Source organism: Ciconia boyciana, chromosome 10 (genome assembly GCF_034638445.1).
Source record: "Ciconia boyciana chromosome 10, ASM3463844v1, whole genome shotgun sequence".
NCBI classification, from domain to species: domain Eukaryota; kingdom Metazoa; phylum Chordata; class Aves; order Ciconiiformes; family Ciconiidae; genus Ciconia; species Ciconia boyciana.
This window is the reverse complement of record NC_132943.1, coordinates 33,119,527-33,147,025: the sequence shown is the minus strand read 5'-3', so window position 1 is coordinate 33,147,025 and position 27,499 is coordinate 33,119,527. Positions and strand designations below refer to the sequence as shown.

The 27,499-nt window shown below is 39.9% G+C and overlaps 1 protein-coding gene across 4 annotated transcripts; it reads left to right on the top strand.

Moving 5' to 3' along the window:
- The first annotated feature begins 3,860 nt into the window (after positions 1-3,860).
- CCDC150 (coiled-coil domain containing 150) lies at positions 3,861-27,336 on the top strand. 4 transcript variants are annotated; one of them, XM_072875034.1, is made up of 25 exons: positions 3,861-3,923; positions 4,127-4,301; positions 4,579-4,796; positions 4,891-5,069; positions 5,658-5,726; positions 5,963-6,079; positions 7,532-7,661; positions 9,272-9,315; positions 10,173-10,265; positions 11,244-11,351; positions 11,892-12,013; positions 12,203-12,380; positions 12,729-12,797; positions 13,331-13,423; positions 14,614-14,697; positions 16,543-16,712; positions 17,105-17,198; positions 17,835-18,004; positions 18,707-18,833; positions 19,434-19,616; positions 20,224-20,292; positions 20,369-20,530; positions 20,865-20,951; positions 21,931-22,050; positions 22,639-27,334. In XM_072875034.1, the coding sequence occupies exons 2-25, from the start codon at positions 4,156-4,158 to the stop codon at positions 22,678-22,680; spliced, it is 2,874 nt and encodes a 957-aa protein (XP_072731135.1). In that variant the 5' UTR covers positions 3,861-3,923; positions 4,127-4,155; the 3' UTR covers positions 22,681-27,334. The 4 variants fall into 4 exon arrangements, with proteins under 4 accessions (XP_072731135.1, XP_072731137.1, XP_072731136.1 ...); XM_072875036.1 differs by lacking the exons at positions 3,861-3,923; positions 19,434-19,616 and having other exon boundaries at positions 4,035-4,301; positions 22,639-27,336; XM_072875035.1 differs by lacking the exons at positions 3,861-3,923; positions 20,224-20,292 and having other exon boundaries at positions 4,035-4,301; positions 22,639-27,335.
- Positions 27,337-27,499: the final 163 nt, after the last annotated feature.

Below are 27,499 nucleotides of genomic sequence, written 5' to 3'. Positions count from 1 at the left end.
TCTAAGTGTGGAAGTAATGAGAATAAACCGCCTCCACACACATATGTGCTTGTATGATAATTAAATTAAAGCATGTTGGAGTCCACCAGCATGGGCCAAGCAAACCCAGGAGTTAGTGTCTCATTAATGATAAAACATACCAGACAGGCTGAAGAAAAATCATGAAGGGCTCTGAAGAGGAAACTTTCAGCTAACAATTTCTACAGCTTGTATCTGATGCAATAAAAAAGGGCAATTTAGAAGAAGGGGACAAACTACTCAAAGCAACACTCAAGGAAAGCAGACTTACAGCAGCAATAGAATAGAGTTGAGGCTCTTACTCCTACAAAGTACCTTCCTTCGCAGAATGCTAACCTGGACGGACAAACTGATCCAATTTAGCAGATTTGATTCATCCCACCTCTCAATTCAAACTTGCAAGTTCCACCTACTGCTGCAGCATTCTCTCATACCATCCAAGGAATCCAAAACAGAGATCTTTGTACTAGTGTTTGCTCTCTGATTTACCTTCATACCAAAGCGTTCTGCATAAGCAAGTAATTGAGTGAGATGAAAAGAATTCTAAAGACAAGCACTGCAGAAGTGCTCGCAGCTCAGACTCCACCTCGAATGAAGACTTACTTCAGTTCTACCGCAAAACAGTAGAAGGAATTCAAGAAAGATCAACAAAACTATGAAGAAGGAAAGTATTTTACATATGCTGGAATAAGACTTCGTTAACTAATGACAGTTGTAGCACATAAATTTCTACAAATACATGGCAAATCTAAGTAGAAATGAAAATAAATTATCAGAATAGTAAAAAGACTATAACTAAAAGACATATCATTACAAGAAAGGAAAATGTAATAGCACCTTTAAGCAGTGAGCTCTGTTGGAATATGAAAAAACTTCCCAGGGAAAACCGCATTCCCTGAAAAATTTGAAATCGGACTGAAAAGCTGATTGGAGGCAATATACAAAAATAAACTGGAGCGATAAAACTGATGAAATAATAAAAACATTATATGAATTATCTGATTTTTTTAATATATGTAATTTACATGGAAGTTTTACTGAGATATGTGAGCTGCTGTACACGTCACACAAAGCACAGATGTTTTGGTAAGAAACAAAAGTACACCTGTCTTCTTAACCACAAACCAAAACATTCTTCTATACCATTTTAGTATGGAACTTTGTGCAGCAATGATGATTCCACCAGGTATATATGTAGGTGGCAAACTATGGAGGAAATGATACTGATTTGAAGAAAAAAGTAGGTGGTCTGTCATCATAATGCACTTGCCTGCCCCATCTCCTATTGCCATATAAACGATATTAAAAATAAAAGAAAATATCATTTTTAGGTTATTTTGAAGACTCCTGTGAAACTGTTGGGCAGGATATTTGGAGCAGAAAATGACATCAAATTGTTTAACTTCAGCTTTCAACACTCAGTTCTTTGATCACAGTCATCTTCTTAAAAGTTTCCCGTGGAAAACATGCTACAGACAGTTTGATGTATACATTTTACTCCTACATTTTTTATATGAAATTACTCTTATTGAACTACACACCAACTTCTGAAAGTAAAATAAAGAACATGAATAAAAAGCTCAGATCAATCCATTCTTTTAATGCAAACTAAATTAAGAATAGCGTTTGATCTGTTTGTTTCAAAATTTATACAGTGCTTTCAGAATTAACTGTCTTTCTGTCAAATATTGTTACCCTACCTCAGCTCATGAAAGGATCTCTGAAATATAGTTTCCATTTGACCTACATATCAGTTGTACTTTTATGTTCTCACTTCCTATACATACTATTCTACTGCATAAACTAGGCGTCCCTACGTTGCCATTGTATCAATATCCTCTGATTAAAGAACAGCTTAAGTACAACACCAGTAGCTATCAAGAAACTATACAATAAAAACAATTTAACTTTTAATAGTCAATGTTATTCATGCATCTCTTCCTTAGGTGAGAAGCTTAAAAGTTACTTAATTTATCATTTTTAGTCTCCTTTTTCCCTAGTGATCTTTGTATTCCCTCACATCCCACATTTCTTCACAAGCCTCCTGGCAACATCCCCCAGGCAAAGGCTTCCTGGAGCAAATTCTCAAGTGGATCTTTACATCAGCTGAGGACCTTTTTATTACATACACATTACTGATCAAATGCAGTGTTGGCCTGTCTGCAGTGTCATTCTCTTTGCTCAGAGAAGCTGCAACTCTTCCTCCAAAATAAAACAGTCATGCCAAAAGATCCTTAAATCAAAACACTTATATTCATCAACAGAATGCAAAATTTTCAGCATCAGTGGATAGCCACCAGCTGCAGTGGCACAAATTATAAAACACATAGTCACCACGTTTAAATGTTCCAATATAGTTCCTCTCTGCCGCCATCTACAGATAGATTTCAAATTTTTTAAAACCCTGCTTTCCACTTCCAGATATATATTTAAAAATAGAATCTCAACATGCCCTACAAACCAGTTCACCCCAAACAAGTATTACCTCAACAGTATTACCTCAACATATTAGAAGCTTCAGGCAAAGCTGAGCCCAAGTGATAGGTCGTCGAAAGGTGTTGCCACGCTGCACAGAGTGATGCCTGATCCTGTGCGAAATCCTCAGCTGGGAATTAGGTGCTCATGTTTCCTGTTCAATGCATGGGAAGAGTTAAGTCGTACACAGATGCCCCTCAGAAGCCAGAAGAGCTGCCAAAAGTGAAAAGGAGATTCTAAATCTCTAGTATGGATATCTTAAACACCTTTGCTTGAGTACCCAGAATATCTAATGCTTAATGGTTGCAGCATTGATGCCTGCTTCAGACACCACATTTCCCGTTTCACAGCTGTAGGTTCTAACCAGGAGGCTACAAAGTCAGTTTCCCTCTCTGCATAAAAATGAAACTCAGTAGAGCAAAGAGGTACATTTTTAAAAGACTGACACTTAGATGCACAATGGAGACAGCATAACTCAGTAAGATTGATGATCTGTATTAAATGACTGCATGCCCATTAAGTACAAAATACCATGTTTGCTTAGGGCCCAAAGTGAACAGGATTTGATATGCAGTGAACTGATCATGTATAAAAATAACTATTAGCCTACAGGTTAGCATGCTCCTGCAGAGCACCCTCCCTATGGAGGTTTGAGCCTATATACCCTGCAAGCTGATTTTAAACCCCTTCAAACGCTAAAATTCTTCAGTGTTTCGTTGTAAAACATGCTTCACTGTGAGAGCTGTCTAAGCATAAAGCACCACGTTATTTACGTAGCCCTACTGAAGTGCTTCACAGACATTTACGTTACAGCCGCCGTGCAACTCAGTCCGTGCCGCTCTGTGACAGGAGCGCGCCCCCGGCCTGAGGCCCGGGCCAGCGGGGCTCCGCGCCCCGCCCCAGCCTCTCTCCTCAGGGCCCGGCCGGGGGGCGAGAGCCGCCACCCCGCTGCCCGGGGGCAGCACCCCTGCCGCCTCTGGCCGCGGCGTGAAGGGGCGAGGGCAGGAGAGCGGCGGGGTAGGTGAGGGCCCCGCGGCCGGTCCGTGCGTGATGGGGAGCCGCCGCGCCGGCGGCTGCCGACGCCGCGGAGGTGTGAGGCAGGGTGTGAGCTGCGCGGAAGCGCGGAGGGAAGGAAGAGAGGAGAAGCACAATCTGCTGTGCAAATCCCAGGACCCCGCTCACCAGCAGCGGTTCAGGCGCACCCTGACACTGGAGGGGGAGGCCGGACCGCCGGGGCGCCCGCCCGCCACGGGCACCGACACCTCACGCACTTCGTTTGAACCGCCGTCCCTGGAAAGGGGGGACTACACCTCCCAGCATGCCCTGGCGCCCAGCCTGTTGCGCATGCGCCTCCTCGGTGCCTTGTCCCAGGTTCTGGACGGCCGCCACGGATCTTGGCGCGCATGCGGGATCGGCCGGGCGGGGAGCGGGTGAGTTTGAAGGGGACCGAGCGCCGTGGCGGTGGGCTGGCCCGGCCGCGGTGGGCGGCGGTTGGGGATGTGGAGGGGGTGAGGGGGCGCGGCGGGCCGGGCCGGGCCGGGGCGAGGGGGAGGCCGGCAGGCGAGGTGTCCCAGGCCCGGGGTGGCCGCCGTGTGGGGAGTGCCTCAGCCGTGGTTGGTGTGGGTCCCCGCAGGGCGGGAGCGGGAGGCCGCCGGAGCAGCAATGGCCAGGCCAACCGTCGTGCCCACGAGCCTCAGGGCGACCGCGCCCGAGACCTTCATGGTGCTCCACCTGAGGATGAGGGTGGTGGAAGAGCAAACCAGCGCACTGGTGCGAGACCTGGAGGCTCTTGGCGTCGACAGGCAGAGGTAGGGAGAAGGTAGGGATAAGCTTTTTCTTTCTTGGAGAGCTCATGCTTTTCTTGATTTTCCTCATCTTGTTCCTCTTTGCACCCATTTGCCATCCTTTGCTCTTCTTTCTGTGAGGGAACTGGTACTGGCAGAGTCAGTGAGAATGGGCTACAGCAACCTGGGGCCCCTGGTCTCTATGAAATGTGGTTTCTAATCTAATCGCATCTGTAATGCATATGTGCAATGTCAGGTAGGTATGCATATACACAGTACGTCAATCTTTTCTCCCTTTCAGCCTCGACCATTTCCACTCAAAGACCTCAGAAACACCTGCTAGTCACCCAGCCATTAGCCCTGTGCAGGCCAGGGTAGCATTTGTGGGAGAAAATACACTGTGGAAAAACTGTGAAACACTCGTGAATCGAATGTGTCGGTTAGAGAGTGTTGTACAGACACTGAAATTAAACATCTTCAGGCTGCAGACAGAAAAGGAACTGAATCCAAAGCATGCAGGTAGTAAAAGAGGTTTTTTTACCACTTCATTCTTCATTGTCCCTCCATATGCTTTTTCTGTCAATGAAAGTTTTTTGCCTTTTCCTTGTGGCAGCCCAGTTGGAGCAACGCCTGAATGCAGTCCACAAGGAGCATTTGCAAGAAATGAAGATTGTACAGCAAGAAGCAATGAAGTTGCGCCAACACCTAAGTGATATGAAAGAGGCTGAAGAAAAGGCAAAAGAAGAAGTTCAGAGACTGAGTACTGCTCTGGAGATTACAGCTGCATCCAAGGTACAAAAGATTGTGATCTTATTATAGTTTCAAGTATTAACAGACTTGTTTTTAAGTACGTTTATCTCTGACATAGTTAAACAGAAAGTATACTCAGCTGGAAAAAGGAGTTTATGATATGTTGTTGGCAGTAAGAGCAAACACTTTTGATAATGACAATCCGTGCTTCCATCAATTAAAAAAAATTACATAGCAAATCAAGAATAAAAATATTTGAGATCTGTAATTGTCTCGTCTTTGTGACTTAAGGTCATCTTAGCTTTCATGCGTAAAGTTCTCAATAGCTTTTCTGTTCTTCCAGGAACTTACATTTCTCTGGTATTTCAGTCTTACACTTCTATTACTATCTTCCCTGAAGAGAACTTCAATGGAGTATGTAACTCAATCTTATTAATTGTATTAAAGAATGCGTTGCTTCTTAGTGCTTGCACTATCATATTCAGTGCTTCAGAACAGAGAACATCAGACTGGAGGTAGAAATCAAGTTCTAGGTGTTAGCATGGCAGTTGCATTTTATAATACCTATTGTTTTTGCAATAGTTATGAACATGAAAGGGTAAAAATATCTATTTCTTTCATCTTCTTTAGATGGATGTAGTGATTGCAGCTGAGGAACTGAGGAACACAAAAGAGAAAGTTAACCATAGACTTCAGGAGGTAAGTACAAGAGCAAGGACCTTAGTAGGAGGCTGAATTTGCCAAGTATTATTTAAAGATTTGAAGAAGATGATCCTTAAGTAATATGCTGGGTGCAATTTTGGACAACCCAAAGGAACCTGCCAGCCATGCTCATAACTAAATACCCAGACAGAACATCTTTCATATATGATCTCGAAGTATTTGTTCAATCTATTTAATTAGACCTGGGTCAGAAAGTGTTTTATTTTTTCTAGCTAACAAGACAGCTGTCCCAGGAGATCAGCCTGCGGGAGTCTTTGGAGGAATCCCAAGCAACTGTGATGTGTCATGTACAGGACATGGAAACAACAGTAGAAGCAGAACGGAAGCAGGTTTGAGAAACTTTCAGTCTTCTGTTGTATCTGTTTTCATTTTTTCATCTGGGAGGAAGAGCAAGAACTTGGATGTTGTTCCTAGAAACCAGTTAAAACACTTTATAACTACAACATTTTGTCCAAACGTTGATCAGAAAAGATCATGTAGTCAGACTTCCTGCTCAAAGTAGGAGTATCACAAACACCGGATTAGGGCAGTGGCGGATTTGTCTACCAGAGTTCAAGGACTGTGATTCCATGGCTGCTTTAGGTGTTTTTTATAGTGCTGCAGTAATGTTCCAGTTAAGATTTTTTTTCTAGCATCTGATCTGAATGTTCCAAGCTTAAGTTTGGGACCATTGCCCCTTCTTAAATTATTCAATGCAACTGAAAAGAGTTTGACTTCATAATCTTTGTAACTACCTCTCAGATTTGTGGGCCGCAACTGGATCCTGCCCTAACCTCTTCTTCACCAGGCTAAACAAGCCCCTTTATAATTGAGGTACTGATAAATAGATAGAAATAGATAGAAAATGCAATTTCTGAAAAATATTCTGTTGAGATCTTAAACCTTCTGGGAGTAAGAATGTTTTCTCCATAAATTGCCATGATGACAATTTTTGTTCTCAGCTGTATTTGTATTATCTTGCTATTTTGGAGTGTGGGGAGGGGCCATAGTTCATGGTAGAAATGAACTGGCTTACACATAATTCAAATAAACAAAACCAATCCCCCTCTCTGCATGCATTCACGCACACAAGCCACACTCTAACACTAACCGAATTCATAGCAACAGTTTAGTAAGGAAAAAAGAAAGCGAATAGCAAAGTATCAAAACTTGATTAACTATGGTTTGGGGTTTTTTTCAAATTTTTTAATGATCATTAAGGTCTCTGTTCCTGAAACATACAAAGTTCTGTTAGAAATTCCTAGATTTTTTTCCTACATGCCTTTTATCATCTTTGTGTTCTTCTACAGCAGAAGTGGAAAAATGATGGATACATTATTGACCTATATGAATTATACATCATGTGAGAAGCAAACCTTAGTTTAATTAATCTATCACTTTCTGATGAGTATAGTTGACCCTGTGGTATATTTATTAGTTAGCGTTAAAACAAAAAAAATTCCGCACAAAATAGCATGAGGCAGACTTAAGTGCCTTGAGTGTTGCATTCACGTTCATCTTTTTATAGCTTGATCTTTTCTGTAATCTTTAATTGTGCAGCCTCGTTAGATTCTGCCTGTCATATAAAGATGATTATAAGCACATATACAGTGTATTACATAGAGAAATTGAGTTGCTTGCCATCAAAGTCTTCTGCATAAGATTGGGACAAGCAGAAAGAGAGGAGAAGCTGATTAGACTATATCTTCTCCAGTTCGATCAACTTTTCAGGCTCTGAAATTTGCTTAGGTTTGCCTGGCTGAATTCTGCATCTTAAAGAATAATCTGTGATATCATTGCAGGTACAGATATTACAGCAGGACTGCCAAGAGTTGCGTAAAGATGTCCAGCTAGCCCGAGTGAGGCTACAAGAGGAGGAGAAAAGAACTGCCCAACTGGAGCAACAGTGCACACAACTGAAAGCTGAGCTGGGTATGACAGTGGGTTCTTGTCATATCTTTTTAGCCCTTCTCTCACTGCTTCCACAGTGAGAGGAAACAAGCACCGAGATCCTCCAGACCTGTGGCAGGTGTATTAGTCAACAGGAATGGATGGCAGCTTAAGAGGTGATGAAATATTAAAGGCCTTTAGTTTGCATGTGATGTTTCTAAAGCCTCTTCTTACCTAGAGGAAACTGACAACAGTGGTAATCAGAGTAATGAATACACAACAATAACATGAAAAGATTCCATCAGCATAAATTCTTTTCAGAGGAGACTTCATCTATAGCAAGTAACCATTAGCACATTATTCCTGAACTGATGTGAAAGTAGAATGCCCATTGCTATTGAGTCTTTTTGCAGCTGATTAAAAAAATGTGCTCTGTTAAACATCAGTATAAGGACAAGCATCTTGGATAATCCTCTAGTTGATCTCATCTCGCAGTCTATTGATGTGAAAGTAGCTGCTTATAAGGGAGCTAAGTGGCATTTAATGCATGCCAGGGTAGGGGGAAGCTCCGTATTGTCAAAATTAAAGGTAAATGTTCCTAACCTAAAGTCTGTTCCTGATTCCCAAATAACTTACAGTAACCATGCCTAAATCCTAGCTTAATTATTGTTCTTGTGATCCTTCCCTCAAGACCTATTTCAAATTTCTAGCTACTCCTTTTACATAAGTGTTCTCCTGTTTCCCATATCTTTTGTTTGTTATTCTGTGAATCACACATGTGATAATTAACCTGTAGCTCACAAAAGGCAGTCAGCATTTCTGCGTAAGGCATGGCAAGAGGAGAGAAACTTGTCATGTTGTGGCAGAGTTGGCTGAATGGGGGAGAATGATGGCAGAAGAATTCTTTCCTTCAGAACAAATCCATATGCAAATGACAAATTTAAATGAGACATACAAATTTTCTTTACTTCTGTATCAAATAATCCTGCTGATCAAGGCTTTTTCCCTTTGTTAATTGAAGGAACTTTTGAGTCATCCTCTGATGATACTTTGGATATCATAACATTTTGGCTAGATTTCCCTCCCTACCCTGCTCGTGCTGAGTTGTCTCCTGTTGTCTTCCTTTTTTTCCAGTATGTTATACAGCACAGCAGAATAAGAGGCTAGCTATTATAGGCAGGTTGATTCAAATTCCAACAAAAATGCTTCTGCTTTTAGATCTGTATGGTTTAAGCAGGGATCTAACTATTGTTCTTTGTCAATGCACAAAGACTTGTAAGTTGCATATGGGCTGTAGGTTATAGTCAGGACAAATCAGTTGCTTACAGGCTAGGCAGATGAATAAGAGATTAGGGTTATTGGATTTGCTCAGGCAATCACAGAAATGGTATGTGTAGGAGATTGGCATGATGGCATGCTTAATTTTAAAATTAAATTATAATTAATTAATGGAATCAATTTTTAAAAGTAAATTTTGCTGAAATACTGAAGTTATCAAGAAAAGTGTTAAAGAACAACACATTTGTGGAAGTCTTACCTGTTTGTGACATATTCAGTAACTTAGCTAAACTCAAACATTAAATCAAAGTGTCACCTTTTAAAATTACCAAACAGATAACAAAGCATGTCCTGGCATTCTTTTCTATTTTTAGACTCCAGGAACTGTATCATTTCCCAGCTTGGTGAAGAAGCAAAAGTAAGTTGTAAACAAGTATTGGTGAGGAAAATAGCTAAATAAAGATCAGAACAGCCTATATGGGGCCTTTCAAATATACCATACTTCAGAGGCAGAATTTTTATGTGGACAAATGCCAAACGCGACCAAAGCTACTAACCATTGAATGTCGTACTTTATTATTTTACCAGTTTGGGGTTGCCCTACTTATTTTTTGAAAGATTAACTTTCGTATTCTACTGAAATACCAAAATAGTGATACGAATGCCTTCCTTGGAAAGCTGCAACTGACCACGAAACACAGTTGTGGTAGCACAAGTATTGCATACAAAGGAGAAAAATAGATGGATTGGTGAATAATACTACAGAAAAATCAGAACCTTGGTCAGCTGGGTACTAAATGGGTGAACAGGTATGCTTACTGCCTATGTAGGGACTGTGTGTGCTGTCTGAAGTCTTCTCTGAAACAGTAAGTTTCAATGAAGATGAGGTAAAAGTTCAGCTTAGATGTGCAGTCTCAAGGATTCCTTCAATTGTGACTTGTACCACTTCTGGCAGGGAGATCTTTTAAGTTCAGAAGTATTGAGATTAATTATAGTGGAGACTAATAAGTTTGAGCTCAGAAGGATATGAAGCTGCCCTCAACTTTCAAAGCTAAGTTAGAGCAGGTAGCACTTTGGTTATTATTTCAAGGTATATTTTGGAAAGAGGCTTGTACTATAGGAGCCATGTCCAGTGCTTGCAAGAGCACACAGCCATGTGACAATAGTTTAAAGGATATAGGCAAGTATGAAACAAAGACTTAATATTTGTGAAGTGCCTGGCTAAATGACATTTAAACTTTTTCTTAGTGGATGTTCTGTTTTATTGCTCCTTAGAATGCACAGCTGTCCTTTAGCAAACAACGCAAAGAGAACCTGCAGCTTCAGTCTAAAATGACCGCCCTGCAAGAAACAGCAGAGAAAGTACAGGTAATGAGAATAGCTACTCCTGTTTTTAAAATGGAAATAAAGTATAACAAAACAAGTGATTACAGTAAGAAATGATTATACATTTATTGGAAGCCTCAAATGCAGGTCAGGAGACAAAGTTTAGTGCCCTCAGGTAATGTGAGCTAATGAACAACTTCCAGTGAAGGAGTTCAATCACTAGCCTAGGTAACTGTTCCAGATTTCCCAGCCTTAAGGCTGGAAAGTTTTCTTCCCAGTACTTATTTTGAATCAGCTTTTTTGAAAGTGTCTTCTTCAGGGGCCAGGACATGCAGAACTGCTGCTGCTCCCTCTTCTATCTACCCTTGAAGTAATACATTTATATTGCTTTGCACCTTTAGATTCTACATTAATATGTTTCTCTTAATGAGTCAAATATAGAGTACCTGCTTGGCTAAAATTTCCTCTGCCTTTTGGGACAAAAGGCTGACCTCAGTACCTTCTAAAAATTTTATTTGTTCTACTTTCCCTCTTTTTAGAACATATTTTAGAAAACATTTTTCTATTTTTTCCCCTCCCCACAACAGATACTTGTTTATTGGGCAGTGTTCACTGGTAATGGGATTTGGATATGTCTTTCACAGAAAGATCCTTTTTTTTTAATCTACAATAATTCAACTATTAAATTAGTAGGGGTCCGTTTTCAATTTTTGCCTTCTTTGCCTTAGAAACATTACTTTTTTCTGGACTTCAAAACTAATAAGTGATTATGCTTGATTGGTAGTTTAAACTATGTTCTCTTTTTTTGCATTACTGTAAACTTTTAACACCATGGAATAAGTCTACCATAAATTGGGACTACCTGAACAAAGTTTTTTGGACACTTTCTACCTAAAATAGATTTTTCCACATCTCCAAGAGGTTTTTTAAAAGTTTCTGACAGCCTACTATGCATTAAAAAAAGCCCAAAACCCTGAAAACATATTTGTCATCCTCCTCCTCTTCCTTCTATCTAACCAGGTCCTTAATGACCACTTAAGCCAGCAATGCTCAGAGCTCAGCACCACACTCCAAAGTGTTGCCATGGAGAATGCTAAACTCATTTCAGATCATCAGACCATACTGAAGGTATGTAGCCTACTATTACAGTCCAAGAAAGTTGTCTGCAGCTCAGACTTTAGACAACAGACTAATTCCTAATACTGATAATCTGTGGGAATACAGTAAAATACTTTACATATAGCAATGGAAGTTCTATAAAGGTAGTGATTAAAAAGTGTTAGTGTCCTTCTTTGGCAAAGATTTATTTCAGTACAGAAAAAGAGTTATATGTTATGGGGAAAGACTGTAAATATGATAATACTATTTATAGAAACATCCTGTAACAACCACTGAGAAAGAGGAACGTAGGAATTAATGGGCATTGTAAGTACTGTGAATGCAGAAGCTGGGTGGAAGTAATAAGGATCTGAGATTAAATACATATGTAAAAGCTAGGTAAGGTGAACTCAGCTTTGACACCCTATTCAAGAAGCAGCACACCACAATATGCAGAAATACAGGGGTGATGCAGGAGCTCAATGACAAATTAACAGCTTTGTAAATTAATTACTCATCCCTCATCATTCTGATGTTAGTGTTACTGCCTGGGTAATTTTTCCCCTTTAGGCAGAACAAGAAAAGACTCGTAAGCTGCAAGAGCAAGACTCACTTCTGAATGCTGCCCGTGCCAACGTTCTCGGAGAGCTGCAGAGTGTGCAGCATGAGAGGGCTCAGCTTCAAAGAGAGCTGTGAGGAGTTTTCTCATCTGCAGCCTCTGTCTCCCCTTCCTCCATTGCATTCTCACCGCCTTGATTTCTGCTTCTCTAGCACTTGTTACTTATGAACACAGAAGGGCCAGTTTGGTATTTAATACAGAGGCCATCTTCTGTCCTTCTGTTGTGCTAGAACTCCAGTTTGGCTATTTTGTGTTTCTTTAGGGAGGCCTTGCGTACAGAGCATGGCAAATGCAGGCAGAAAGCTAGCCTTGCTGAGGAGGCAGCAACCACACAGAGACAGCTTCTGGAATGCACTGTTGCTAGACTGCAAGGTGAACTTGACACAGCTTTGCAAGAGAAAGGATCTCTGCTGGCAGCAAAGGAAGATCTTCAACAGGAGGTACAGAAAACTTAATTGTTTTAAAGCTATATTCTTGAAGGCTGCTTTTGGACCCACATCGCTAGAGTTCTTATTTACATACCAGTTTTTCTTTCAGAATGATTATTTTTTGCTATTGCAGCGGCAAGTGTGACACATTCTCCCCTTTCCTACTGTGCTTATATTTTGACTTGTAATGTCTCCTCTCTGAAGCATGGAAAGGGAGAGAAGACAGGGCAGCTCTGCAGATATTATTTCTGAACTTTGGAGTTAACTTGCAACCTTCAGATCAACTGTTCTGAAGATATGTGGTATTTCTGTGAATCTGGATGTTTTCAGGTGACAATGATTTCACATTTCTTTTGACAGATAAGGACAAAAGCAAATGAAACAATACAGGAAAGGAACAAATTGGAAGTAGAAAAAGCAGAGAATGAGGTATCTTGCAATATATATGGCTGTTCTTTAAATTTAGTGTTGTCTTTCTCTAAGTTTTCCTTTCACTTTGCTTACTCTCTCTTAACTGAATTATTTCTAAATAATGTGGTATTTCCATAGCCATATTGTTCACTTTGCTGTTTGGTTTGGGGTTTTTTTGTCCATATGGATATATCCTTTGGAGCAGCAACCCTACTGCTACCTACACAAGGCCCTGTTTGTAGTTACAAGTTTGTTATGCTACTATGGCAAATGATAAATAATTTTCAACTTCTCCTAGCTGTTTTATCCATGTAGCTTCCTTGCATATGCATAGCCTGGAAATGGAAAGGTAGTGTTTGTGGTATAAATGGGAAATTCCTTAGTGTTGTGACTGAAGTCAGCATGATTCTTTCACTGTTGCGGAAGAGCTCTCTGAAACAGGAGAGACTATACCTAATCCATATGTACTGCTGAGGTTTTGTGATATTCATGTATTATGACTGTGGAAATCTTGCAGTGGTACGATTACAGTTGGATTTTCTTGTTCATAGCTAGAAATGGTTTCAATGAAATTCACTTTGCAAACACTAGAGGAAGAGAACAAGAGGCTATTGGATCACTTGGCTGGACTGGTACATGAGCAGGTAAGCCACTGATCAAGGAGATAAATGATGACCTGACTGATAAGTAACTGTAGCAGGACTCAAGGTGCTCTTTGAAGTAATCTGTATTTTATGGAGAGTGGCTGATCAAACTAAGGAATCAAAAAGGGGAAAAAGTGAAAACAAAAGGATAAGATATCTCAAATGTTACTCCATCTTTTTAGATGTCTCTGTGGGATGAGCTAAGAGGACTATATAGAGCTTCAGGTATTGAACATTTGGGTATGTCATTAAAATCCTATGACTCCATTCCGTTTTCTAGTACAGGTATACAGCTTGTATATCTGTACATATATATTCAGCTTGTGTACACTGGGAAGGTATTAACAACAGTTTTATGCCCTTTGTGGACAAATTTGCACTTGAGACCTCGTTCCCGTTTTTAACTTGTTCCCATTCCGTTATTTTTTACTACTCTCAGTCACTTGGATCAGGATACTTGACCGGTTCCAGAAAAGTTGAGTAAAAGCTTAGTAATAATGTGCTACCAGTGCTTTTACCATTGGTTTTTTTACAGTGTTGGATGTAACGACCAGTTGTACACGTTGGAGACCCTAGGAAACAGCTGCTGATAAGGTGCTAACATCACAATGCTAAAGAAGAATTAACTGAAACACCTTGTGAATGTTTGTTATTTGATAATGAAAGTTACATTTCTATAGTAGTTAGTCTGTAACATATGTAACACAGAACTCCTTTGGCAGTCATCAGTTAAAGAATATGAATCAGTAGAGCATTCAGAACCTTAAAAAGTTGCCTGATTTTTAATTTTTTGGTATTCTTTACTGTCTAAGTTACTTTAATTCTGTCCATGCCTTCTCATTCTTCTATTTATTTTTGCTTCTCTGTTCCCTGTTGTCAAAGGTTTCTTTCATCTCTCCATTTCTGTTGCCTGTGCTTCTAGGACAGTGGCCTTCTTGTGGCCATCTGGAAGGCTGTACCAATTTAAGCAGTTCTTCCTAGAGATTAAGCTGTCTTGGAGGAATTTATGCCATTTGGATTTTTTTTTTTTTTTAAATCTGTTTTAGCATTTCACCTAATTGAAAGTTTTCATCTGAAGCAATGGAGGAAAGTTAAAATACTCAGGGACAAACAGGACACTGAGCACCTTTTTTGTGGCTTTTTGTCTTGTTTTTCCTACGGAATGGTGACATCTGCTCTTTTTTCCTCAGTATGCCCAGCAGCAGGTGCAACGGGTGCTGGCAGAGCTGACTGACAGCAAGAATAAACTGACCTGTGACAAAGGAAAACTTCAGGTACCTGTCAGGATCCTATTTGTCAGCTCAAAAGGGAAACTCATTTTTTATGTTAATCTAAGACAAGGTTGTTTAACCTTAGCTCTTCAGAACTTAATTTGGAGGGAAGTGCTTATTTATCTTCTCCACTTAATTTATTTGTGTAGGGTCAAACACGTATATTAAGAGAGTTCCGTATCAAAATCATCTTCGATCCTGCTCATACTGCCTTTGGGTGACAAGATGCTTTTGATGTAGCATCTCTAGGATTTGTGATAATTAAGTTGCTTAATGTATAAAAATAGTAGAATGGCTAAGAACCACCAGGGGGCATTAAAACAAAATTAACTGAGAGAAAATTGGTTGAGAGATTAGAAACGTGGAAACTTTATAAGAAATACAAATTAATAAGGAGGGAGGCAAACCATAGTGGTAAGCAAAAATAAACAGCATATGTAAGCTTTCTTAAGCAGAAGTTAGCTAGACAGTAAATGAGGTGCTGAAAGTAAAGCTTTTACTTCACTATGACCTATGTCATAAAATTTGGGACAGTGGTGCAAAGATTCCTGAGTTTCTTTTAAAAACAGCACAGAATGTGTAGTGATTATTAGAGAGCTAGAAAGCTACATTTGTGCAATAGTCCTAGGTCTGATGGTAGTGACAGAAGAAAGTGACCAAGACATTGTATTTAGATTAAAAAAAAAAGTGAATTCTAATCTGGAAGTATTTCCATGGAAGGATAAGTTAGAAGCAATTCACTTGGTGCTTCTCCTACTATGGGACTCAGGGAAAATAAAACATTTGCTCTGGGCAGAGACACATTGTCACATCACTCTGCTTGTGTGTTCCACCTAAGATAATGCTTTTCTGTTTCTGCACTAAAAGAAAGCTGAGCTATTTTGCCACATCTCTTTCCTTAAGACTGAAGTACAGAAGCTGGAGGAAAAGCTGTAGATGCACATTTAGATAATAGTGAGCTTTGCAAGTGCATTGCATAGAGACCAAATACACTCAGGTGGAACAGAACTTTGAGAACTTCTTACCCAAAGAAAGGATCAAAAAGAAGAATACTCCAGCAAGGTCTTGCAACAGAAGTCTCTTGATCGTAATGCTAGGTCAGCTGCAGGCTCAAGAGAAGAAACTATGAAATCCGATTTATGTGCTTGTGCTCACCACTCTACTTTACACCAAGTTAATTTTGAACAAGATGAACGTTCAAGAAACTGTCTGAATGTGGAGATTGTCCTAGGGTCAGCCAGAGGATTCTGTTAAATGCTATAAAGAACATGGGAGAAAAAACTGGAGAATATAATAGACATTCTCACTCCAAGAGAATTGAAAACTGGATCATGTACTGGGATTAACGAAGGATACTTTAATGTGGCGAGTGATGACCATGAAATGCAAGTTAGAATGATAGTTAATTTCAGTTGACTAATTGATGACAATGAAGAAATGGCTGAAAATTAACAGGGACCAAAACCTTTGAGTGTTTTTTGTTTGAAAGATGGAGATGAAAACTTAGGCTAAGCAACATTAGAATCAACAACTGGTTTTGACTAAAAACCCAGCTTCATGCATCTCTGGCACTTCCTGAAGCCTGGGTGCCAAGAGTTCAGAAGCATTGGACCTATCAGTTAAAACACCCACAAAAAACCCCCGAGACCACCACACATTCAGCTTGGGCTTAAACCAGGGGTAGAACAAAGGTTATGTAACTAGAGGAAGCTATTTCCACGTTCAGAACCATTGCATACTCTTGGCACTGCTGCAAGCATGCAGGTTACTTATAAAAGAGTCCTTTAATAAAACTCTAATAGATGACTGATTTTCCTGCTCTTTTCCTAATGATTTCTTGTACTGCAGATGGCAAACCTGCAGCACCAGCTGGACGCAGCAAAGGATGATAACAGTATGGCAACAGCCATGCTGGAGCATGTGTTAGCTTCTCATAACAAGGTGCAAGCAGCTCTGGATGCGGTACAAACTGAGCTGGGACACAAGGACAGCGAGATCAGCAGCCTCAGAAAGGACAAGTAAGTGAAACTGATACTGTTTCTGTGGTCTATCAGCAGTGTGGTGAAGACAGATACAGTTGAAGAAGGGCACCTTCCCCATGGTTCTGGCTAATAAGTTATAGGACAAGTTTGTTTAAAAAGTTTCCTATATCCTCTCCTGCAACACTGAAACATACTTTGTACTAGTGAACCAAGTACACCAAGTGCTTGTAGCTAACTCTGCAACCTTGGCAGACCTTGTGCATCTTGTGGAAAGTAGGTAAATAACAATTTAAGTTTCACTTCAGTGACAGGCAAAACTTAATATGGTTAAGGTAGAGAAGCAAACTGTGAGATGGTCACCACTTCAGAGGAGATGTGCACAAATTGACTTAATGCATGATTTTTTTTAATCCGATTTTCATTTTCAGGAGCCAGACTCAACAGAAAATACAGAGATTAGAAACAGAATTGGAACATTGCCAAGCCAAACTGGTTGCCATGGGAAGGCAGCACAGCAGCCAGGTAGAGACCACATTTTTCCATAGTAACAGCCACCACTGCATTTTTGGTGTTGAGCCAAGTACCTTTTATTTTTCTGAATACAATATAGTACAACACATTCACATGAATCAAGGCAAAAATATTCTATCAACTTTTGGCTGTGGAGCAGGAAAATTGTTATCCAGGTGTTGAAGGAGGCAAGCATCTCCTCTCTAAAAAAAAATTCCTTGGCACAGGTGAAGGTTTTATAGTCTGTAGCTGGATACATACAAGTTTATATAGCCTTTATTTTTTTTCTTATTAGAATGGAGGGGAAAAGAGTCCAAGGAATTGCTTTCATCTCTCCTCATAATACTTAGCGGCAAAAGGATTACCTCGCAACCCAAACACACTCACTGTTGGCAAAGAACATTTTTTTTCCCAGAAAGTCATGGCTATATGACAAGTTGTTCTGATCCTTCTGACTAAGCCAGTCAGTGAATTGGCATTGTAAGGATTCCCATCTAGATGCCTGTGCTCAGGACATTTGTAATCAGACAGCTGGTGAACACACTGTTACTTCCTGTAAGTTGATACTAACTGGGAAGGAAAAAAAATATTCCTTTCTAAGCTTTTTCATTTGGGTAAGTATAAATCTGATTTGTTGTTACTGCACAGGTGGAACCACTTTGTAAGGCACTAGAAAGTGCTAGAACAGACAACAAGAAACTTGTTCTTCATTTGGAAGAAGTTCTGCAGGTCAATAATACCCTGCAGAGCAAGCTGATCCAAACTCAGTATGAACTGAAAAGTAAAGAAACTGAGCATCAACAGCTGATGGTCTGCAGGTAAGACCACATCCATGATACTACACTTGAGGAAAAGCATTACTTTGTGCTAACATCAGAGCTTTATGGCTTTACTCATCTATCAATATCGGCATTGACTGTATGCTGAGCCAGCAGCATGATGAAGATAGATTAATGCAGAGCTATAGAAATGTGCTCTTTCACTCGTTCCCATAATGACTCTTTGACCTACTCTGCAGTACTGAGAAACTGCTTACCCAGGGTCATTATGGCACTTCTACAATCAGCTTTTCCATGGGGATAGCATATATCACTTCTACTTTGCAGTGGCCTGCAGTAGCTATAGCAAGGAGAGCACAGGATAGCTGTTTAAATTTCCCACCCAAAACTGAACACTGGTAAGTAAAACCTCAAACCTAAGTGTAGGTGCAGTCTGAATCTCCTCATTATCCTTTGTCTAAACAGGCTTAGCCATTTAATTTTCTGAAGGAAAGTTGTCCTGAAGTGTTTTTTCCAAAAAGTCTATTTACATTGTATAGCTATTTTGAACGTCCTTTTTTTAAATAAATGGAATATGCACTATTAGAAAACACATTCCAATCTTTAAACAGCAGTGGTGCAGAGAGTATATCCAAGACAAAAGTATTTACAATGGAATTGTCTTTCCTATTCTTGTGTTTAAAAAAATAAAGCATATTAAATATAAACATGAATAACTGAATTTGTTTCTTCTCTTTAAAGGGAACAGTTAATGGAAAAAGCCAAGAATGAGAAAAAGATGTATGCTGAACACTTAGAGTCTTTGAAGAAGCAGTTTCAAACTGAACAAGAGGCTTCCAGGAAAGCTGCCTGTCAAGAATCTGCTGAGGTGAGAGGGGATAGAATTAAAAGATTTCAGTGGATGATTTCCAGAGAAAGAGGTTATCTTTACAATTTTCCAACAGAACAAGAGCAGCTCATGAAAAATATTTGTCTCCTTTTCCATTCATCATGGAGTTGTCCATCACTTGTATACAACAAACAGAATTTTGTCATGTGGTGGACAGACATTTTGGTGGCCATGTATAGTGATATCTGTGCTCTCTTAACTTTTTCAAGTACCACTCTATATCCCCCAACACTATATACCTCATTGTACATAAGATCTAGACATTGATATCAGTCATTCCAGTGACTTCAAAAGGATAATCTGGGGTTGTATAGCAATCTTCAGGGATAAAATGCTGGTTTGGAAGTCTGCTTTCTGGGGGCTGGATCATAAAGCTCAGCATAACCTTAGTATTACTTAGATCCCAGCATTCACTTTTTTTCCCTTTTTTAGAAGGGTATTAAAGACAAGTCAAAACCCCAGGTGCCATAGTGTACTTCAGATAGAGCAAATCAATTGGGTGTGCTGCTTATTAATTGTTGTATAGAATGAACTAATTCTTACAGTTAATGTGAACTCACTTTTTCCTCTTTCCCCTAGGTAAAGAAATCCCTTGAAGAATCTTCCTCCAAATTGGCTGAAATTTCCCATGCTAATAGGGAGCTGCAGCAGAAAGTAATAGAGCTGGAAAAGTCTTTGTCCATTTACAGGGAAAAGCTAAAAAGCCAAAGAGCTCAAGTCAGACAATGCCTGGCCTATAAAGCTAACACAGAAAGGGTAAAGGTATGCACACATTTTTCAATAAAGACAGATGTCCTAGTTGAGAACTCCTTTTTTCTCCTACTGAGTAGGACTGCTGTTGATCCTTTGCAGTGGAGCTAGACTTGAAAATAAAACTAACTCTGGACTCAAATTCTGAACAGAAGATTAATAGATCAATAGCAGCCACAGTAATTGTGTGGCTTCTCCTGTCATCCCTCCCCCCATTTTAAATATGATGCCATAGAGTCCCATCCCCCCATTAGATTTTTATAGTAGCATTTGTCCTCTTTATCATTTTGTGGATACAGTCTATTTAATTATTGATTGGGCCAAATGTTGCTTGTGTAGTGATTGGATAGAGTCCCTATCCATCCTTTATAGTCGTAGAACTTACGGTTCAACTGGTACCTGATCCTAAATGAGAATCTAGACTCCTTTGCAACTCTGCTACCTGCTTGCTCCCCTTTCCCCGGTGGGCATGGGTTCTCTTAACTTCTCATAGGGCAAGAAATTCTCATAGGGCAAGAAATAAGGATGCAATGTGCAGACGTCCGCAGAAATAGTTCCCATGTAACAGCCAGTGAGCCTGAAAAATTCCTGAAGTTTTGTTTCTCTCAACAATTTCCAGGAGACTGAATCTGAACTGAGGGAAATGGAAGCAATAAAAGAGGAGTATCAGAAGAAGAATTATGAACAAGTGAGCTTTCTTGACCAGTGTCCTGAAGAGACTGATCTGCTAAAATGTTGGAATTTCATTCTTGTGTTGTTTTCAGTCACAGGACATCCAGAAATTTGTATCGGAGTTGAAAAGTATGCAGAGTGAGGTGCAGGTGTTGTTGAAAAACCAACATGAAGTGCAAGTGCAGAACAGGCAGCTGGAGACCCAGCTGGAAGTGGAGAGAAGGCGAAGGCAGCAGCTGGAAAACGAATGTCAGGTGAAGTGATAACAGCATGAAAAAGTGTCAAGACACCCATGGAAGCATTTTTGTGCAAAATCTATGGGGTTGTAGAAGAGGTGGTAAAAAGATTTTATGAACTCAGTCAAAAGATATTCTTAGAAATCTTACTGTATCTGCTCCAGAAAGGCCGAGTAACAACTTAACATACATTCACTATATATCTGATTTAGAGACACACAGGATTTTTTTTAAATGATAGAACTTTAAGGTATTTACAGTAAAGATTGGAACATCCTTCCATTATAGTAGAATTTTTTTTGTGCCATGAAAAAATTGTATAGAAATTAATGTTACTTCTTTTTCTACCTAGAGACTGGAAAAAACAGTCAAACATCTGAAGAAATATAAAGAGGGGACAGAAAAGAAACTGAAGGAAGCCAGCAGAGAGTCAGAACAGGTGAGACTAGTTAGCATTAGAATAACAATTCACTGAAAGTAAGAGTATTTCAGCATATGCACCTTTCAATCTCAGATATAGGTCTCTGGTGAAGAGTGAGGTGCATCCTTGGCCTTTTCAACTAAGTGGCATTTTTATTTTTTTTAAATTAAAGTTTTTATCTTTTCTGTGAATCAATTCAATGTAGTGGGGCTTGTAAGAAGAGCTTTTGTCCCCCACAGCCTATTGGTTTTATCAGGCTCGGGATATCTGTGTTAACCAACCAACCAAAAGTGTTATGGCCAAGTAAATTGCCCCCCACCCCCCGAGCTGCTCTTGTGTCACTCTATATGTGACATCATGCAAAACCACATTACCCACCCACCCCCACCCCAAGAAGTCATTTGTCCTTGTATCACCTCATCCTCGCACTACTGTAACATCCAAATTATTCTAGCTTGCGTGGATTACTGCAGTAGTTTGGGGTGAAAATCTAAGGGTTTAGATGTTTTATAGGGTATTAACCAGCATAAAGTGAAATAAAAAAACTAATAGAGGTGCCCCAGCCTGAGGTCTTACATGATGCTTATCAGTCCAAGTACTGTTTTGTGATTAGAAAGAGACCTTAATAGCAAGAGAGTATTTCTACAGCATTCTTCAGGCAAAGTTAGTCTTCCCTCATCTTTCTCAGGAGCTTGTGGTACTCAGCATCCATTTTCCCCCCGCCTTTTTCCCAATGCCTCTCTATTTTATGCTGTGTTGGAGACCCATGTTGACTTCATTACCCCCTAAGAGAGGGACAACTTTGTAGTGAGGACCTCTCCGATACATACTTTTCACACCAATGGAAGAGGGCATCATGGAGAGCTCCTACCCCTACGTACAGGAGGAAGATTTGAGCTGTATGCTGTTCTGCCCCTTCTTGCACAGAGCTCAAAAACTGGAACATAGTGTGCATTAACTGTTCTCTCTGCAGTTCTAATTACACTGTCTTATTTAGATCACAACTAGCCTAGAAGCAGCTCACCATTGGTTCAAATCTAAGTTTGACAGCCTGCAGCTAGAAGTTGTGAAAAACCAACAGCCGAAGAACCCTGAAGAGAGCAGCTCCAAAAAGGAGGTAAGAAAGCAAGCACATTCATTTCAAAGGGGGAGGTAAAAAAATAGGTGGGGGAAGTATTTGGTAGTTCATTATCAGTCAAGATTTCAGTTTTCTAAACTTTCTTTTGTAGTTCCTTACACAGGGGTGGAAAACAGACCCCTCTTGAGTTTAGTTTGTTTCCTTCTCTTTTGCCAAAGGACGTATTTAAGCAGCAGAGAATATTACAGGTACAAGATAGCTTCAAGGGACTGTTTCTGTACTTAGAAGAGTTCTATTGCACATACTTCATGTTTTGTTGATGCTCATTAACCAAATACTTGTCTGAAAGCTAACAGCTAGTATATTTTCTTCTCTGCATTTACCTCTATTTCATTGGTTCTCCTTCCCCTCCTCCATATCTTTTACAGATACACTTTCAAAAGCCGTGCTTACCTTGTTTGTGTAGATTCATCAGCCTTCTCCATAATTGATAGTTCTTATATAGCTTGTCTTATAAAATACTTATATAGTATTTTAGAGATGGATGTAGTGAACTGCTAAAACTTTAATCTCTTCTTTAGTAATGATTCTCCAAACAGTCATCAGCTTCATTGTATCTTTTCCCAGGAGAAAAAGCAAGAAGAGCTTCTCAGTCACAGCACTCCCTGAACAGCAGGGCAAGGACCCAATGCCTCAGGCTCACCACCAGGAAGGCCCACGTGAGCAGGGCAGGAAATGAGCTCACTTGACTGGGTGATTCCCAGCCCAGGGAGAGCATCACCTGCTGCCAGGAGATTCCCTGCTAGCACCCAGGTGCTGGAAGAATCAAGAACTTTACTTGATCTGACGTAGTTAGATAGGTCTGTATCACTGAGAAGGCCTTTCAAATAAAAGGTGCCATATATAGGGGACCTAGGAATGCTTGTTTAAATCATAAACTCTGATTTGAATTAACTCATACCTCTCACCTTGTCTTTTTCACTGAGGTGCTTTGCATTGTGAGGCTGATATTAACAAAAACTACTATTTATAGCAAAACAATTATTCTTTATTTATCATTACTGTAAACTGTTGATATGCTACGTCTTTGCTTTCATCATTTTTCTTTTACCAGCTTTAGATTAAGGCCTGGCAGGTGCTATCAAAACAAATCTCAGACTGGTTTGTGGAAGGGTCAGGTGAATTACTGAAGACTGAGTCATGTGTCTGTGGCTGGATGCTGACGTAAGTGGGACAGGGAGGAACTGGCAGGACTGGCTGCTTCTAAGGTAGATATCTGGGTTGTGAGAGAACATAAGCCTTGGGCTATTTTAGGAGCATATAAGGAATTCATTAGGTCTGTGATGTTATACCACACATCATCTTACCTTCATAAGAATTAGTGGAATTTGTTTAACCTATCCTACTGTGGAACACCACACTGGGGAAAGAGTAGTTGAAGCAGATCAACTGCTTCATATCATAATATGTTGAAGATTATTACAACATGGACAGTTTTCATGCTTGTTCAACTAAGGATCAGCTCATCTTCATCATGGCTTACTCTTCCACGTGGTTTCAATACAACCTAGCTTCAGTACAGGTTGTTGCACCCTGATCTGCTTCAACAGAGCTGTTTGCAAACTCCTCTGTGACCAATGGTACTATTTATTTCTGTGGGATCTATACATGTTATTTGCAATGCTTCTTTAGTTTAGTGCGGAGGAAAGTCTTGCATAACGCTGAAGCCTAGGAGTAGCCTGAGGACATGCTGGAATTAGCTCATTCTGCTCCTCCAGAAATTTCGTCTTAAACTGTAACTTACATGATAGGACTCTAGACTAATTGATGGTGACCTGAGCCTCTCCTCCTTGAAGCAAATGGCTGTTCTAAGGAACAAGGGGTGGCTGAGCATGCTATTAAAGCTAATGCACACCTTCATTAAATTGTGCTGCTTAAAAGCAGGCCTATGCAATATGGCTTTAGGTTTGTCCCAGCCAAGCTGGTTCCTTCAGAAATCAATTGTCATCTATGCCACACCTGCTCCTTAAAGCTGCCTAGGTGGCTTAGCATAAGCTGTGCCTCTCTACCTCCACAGTGCCCTCAGGCAAACAGCAGTCAAACGTGTAATCTAGTTTTGCTTGCTATGAACTCACACTGTAGAGTAATCACAGCTGAAAAAAAGGTCTTTTCAAACAGCACTTACCATTTAACACTTTTGTTGATATTGAATGCTTAAGTAGGTTGCCTAACAAGGGACAAATGATTGTGACCTTTGCCTGTGCAAAAGGACAAAGCATACGACAGCTGCATTTGTACGAACTGCGTTGGCAGGGCAACAGAACCAACCACCCCTCTGTTTTCCCTCTGTGGGAGTTTTTTACCAACATGCGGTATACCTCAAGGGCTGGCTTTTCACCCCTTCCTGGTTCCAGAATCCCCTGCTCTCTCTAGGGTTATGCATCTGCACCTACTTTGTATATTGAATGCAAAGTCTGATCATATGTCTGTGGCCATTAAACTTGGTACTTACATTTGCATAATGACAGTCTCTTCCAGGTTCAACACATCCTGTTGCTTCTTCTAAACCTGTTTGGGGTTTAGGGTGGAAAGCAGTAAGATACAGTGTAATTGTATATAAAGGATTACTGTATCCCAGTACCTTTTAACTTTAGCACTACCTTAAGTTTTGGCTATGCCTGCTTTAACAAGTGATGCAGCTCAGTGGGTCACATGCAGAATGAAAGAGCTGGTCCAGATAGCCAGGATGTGTTTTGGATTGATTTTTACTTCAGATTTGCTTTAGTCTGATCCTGCTGACTGAATGCTCACTAGCATCTGGAGCACTTCTGGAAGCCATCTTCTAACTTGCTTTCATTTGAAAGGAAACTATTTTGTCTGCTCAGAGCCTGCTCTGCAATGTGAACCACAGCATGGTGAGTGGCAGCGCACCCATTCGAAACACCAGAACTACACAATAGACAAGAACCTGTTATTTTCTTTAAACATAGTAATTTCAATAATGTTGTAGTAATCTAACACTGCTGCCACCTGCAGGATCAATAATTGAGGTCTGTGTTGCTAGCCTTTCCCTGGGCTTGGTAGCTGCTAAGCCTCTCTTAGTTATAGTAATATTTGCAGTATTTAAAAATTAATTTTTCTAAGCAGTGAAAAGGTTGGGGTGTGTTGTGGTTTGTTTGGGGTTTTTTTCTGTCAATCTGTGGCCTTCAGCAAATGTGGATGGCAAACAGCTTTCTACACTTGTCAATGGTGGTATCGGGTAAGCACAACTGAAAAGGTATGATTCAGATTTTTAAGACAATCAGTAGACACTTTTTTGAGCAGTCTTTTAAGTAAAGTATGCCTTGAGTTAGCGTTTTATATAAAACAGCTCTTCAGCAATAAAGAGCTAACAAAATTAACATGATTAACCCAAGTTATTTGACAATATACATAGTCAGTCTGTTTGACTGAAACTGTTACTAATTGTCATAGTGAGGCTTAAGGAATAGTCCCAACATGCTGACAGGTGAGGCTGGCATTGATTTAAGTATTCTTTCCCTCTTAGTCTCTTGTTCTCAGTGATTTATGAAAGCTTTCCCAAAATTGTAATGGCTGGATTTCAAGCTTTTCCTGCCTTGCTGTTTGTTCCCACACATTCAAGCAACCTGATCTAGTTGAAGATGTCCCTGCTCACTGCAGGGCAGTGGGACTAGATGACCTTTAAAGGTCCCATCCAACCCAAACTATTCTGTGATTTTTACATTTCAGTGAAAGAGTCCTTACTGTGAAGGAGAGTTAGGAAAGGTGCTGGGTTCATCTCCCCCAGTGTTATGTTCTTGTGTGCATCCTTAAAACAAGCTACAGCCAGATGTGAATATGTGAATATAGCGCATGCCAAAATAAATCCCATAGACGCTCATACCCCAAGAAATATTTGTTTCAAACTCACAATCCCCTGTGTATCCTCCATCCCTTACATAAAGTACAACGATGAAATGTACAGTACATGTTCATGACTTCATTGTTTGAAAAAGAATGCCGAAGTAAAGGCACTTTACTGCACAGTACTGCAAATGAAATGTGGTTTAACTTACCTGATTCTGTATTGGACAGTACAGCTGTAGCTATATACTTAGTCTAGATTAGCATATGTATTTTCTGTACACATCTCATGCTCTGTGCTCTGCTTTTCCGTAAGCAGGTCGGTTCACATGGGCTGTGCCTGTGTAAACTTCTTTTTTTATTGGGGAGTTCACATTCCTATAGCATCTATTTTGTCTCTTGCTTTGGCTGAAGTCTTGTCTAGTCTAATCTGTTACTGCTGCACTATTACAATATAACATATTTATAATATTGTGTAAAAGTGAAATCTAAGTAAAAGACTGTTTATCTCATAACCATAAATGCAAGCTGGATATAGCTAAGGAAAAATCTAAATTCTATCTTCATATATAGTTTTTTTTTCCACAAGCATTTGAGAAAGCTTTAGATAACTGGCATTGAGACAGGTAGTATCTCTTCCGTCCAGCTGCTCAAAATTGTTTAGAACATCTTTTCAGAAGACTATTTGCTAGCAGTATGAATTTTCCGGTCCATATTGACTGGGTTTAATTAAATGGAAGTTTCTATTATTTGGTGCTTAAAAGCAATTTAGAAAGCAGTTTAAAAGTCATCAGCATTCAGATTGTATTTTTCCCTTTAATCTCTGTGAATGCTAAAGATTCATACCTCCTAAGTTTGAAAACTGAACTACTTCAGAATTCTAGCAGCAGTAGGGATCAGAAATAAAGTAATTAATAGTAATGCCTTGATGTTGGTCAATTTTTAAGACAATTAAAAAAAACCCACAACCATCCTCTGTCAAGTTATTTTAAAAAAATGTACAAGCAATAGGATTCAGACTCAGCTTTGGAAAAGAATAATGCAAAGGGAATCTGTACTGGATCTCTGGCTTCTGTTTTCTAAGCATTAGTTCAGTGCTGAGGGCTGTATTTCCTGGGACACAATAAGCTTTTTTTGTATGAAGGGAAAGGAGTCATTTGCTGCAAGAAGAAAAAAATCAATGGGGTTACAAGATGTGAAAAGACCAATAAAGAATAAGGAAAGCTTCAACGGAAGAATTTTTACGCCAAGATGATGCAACAATAGTATGCTTCTACATACATTGTGAGTCAGCCAACTGTTTGCTGTGTGAACTGGAGCTATCGTGTCAAAAACAGTGATGCGGTATCACAAAGAACAAGAAACGAAATGGAGGTGAGGGAGTCATTCTCTCCCCTCTTCTGCAGCTTATGAATACCCCAGGCTAACATAGCTAAAATGGTTATTTAATTTATAGTTCTGCAAACTTGGTATGCAACTTGTATTTAGGCAGTGCTGCCAAGTACTGTTTCCAAGTAAAACATGCTGTCCTTTTGCGAGTTGGTGAGACTTGCTTGGTATTTGTCTCTTACCTTTGTATTCTCACTATGGCCCAGTGTATCTCTAGTGAAATGGACAAGCAATA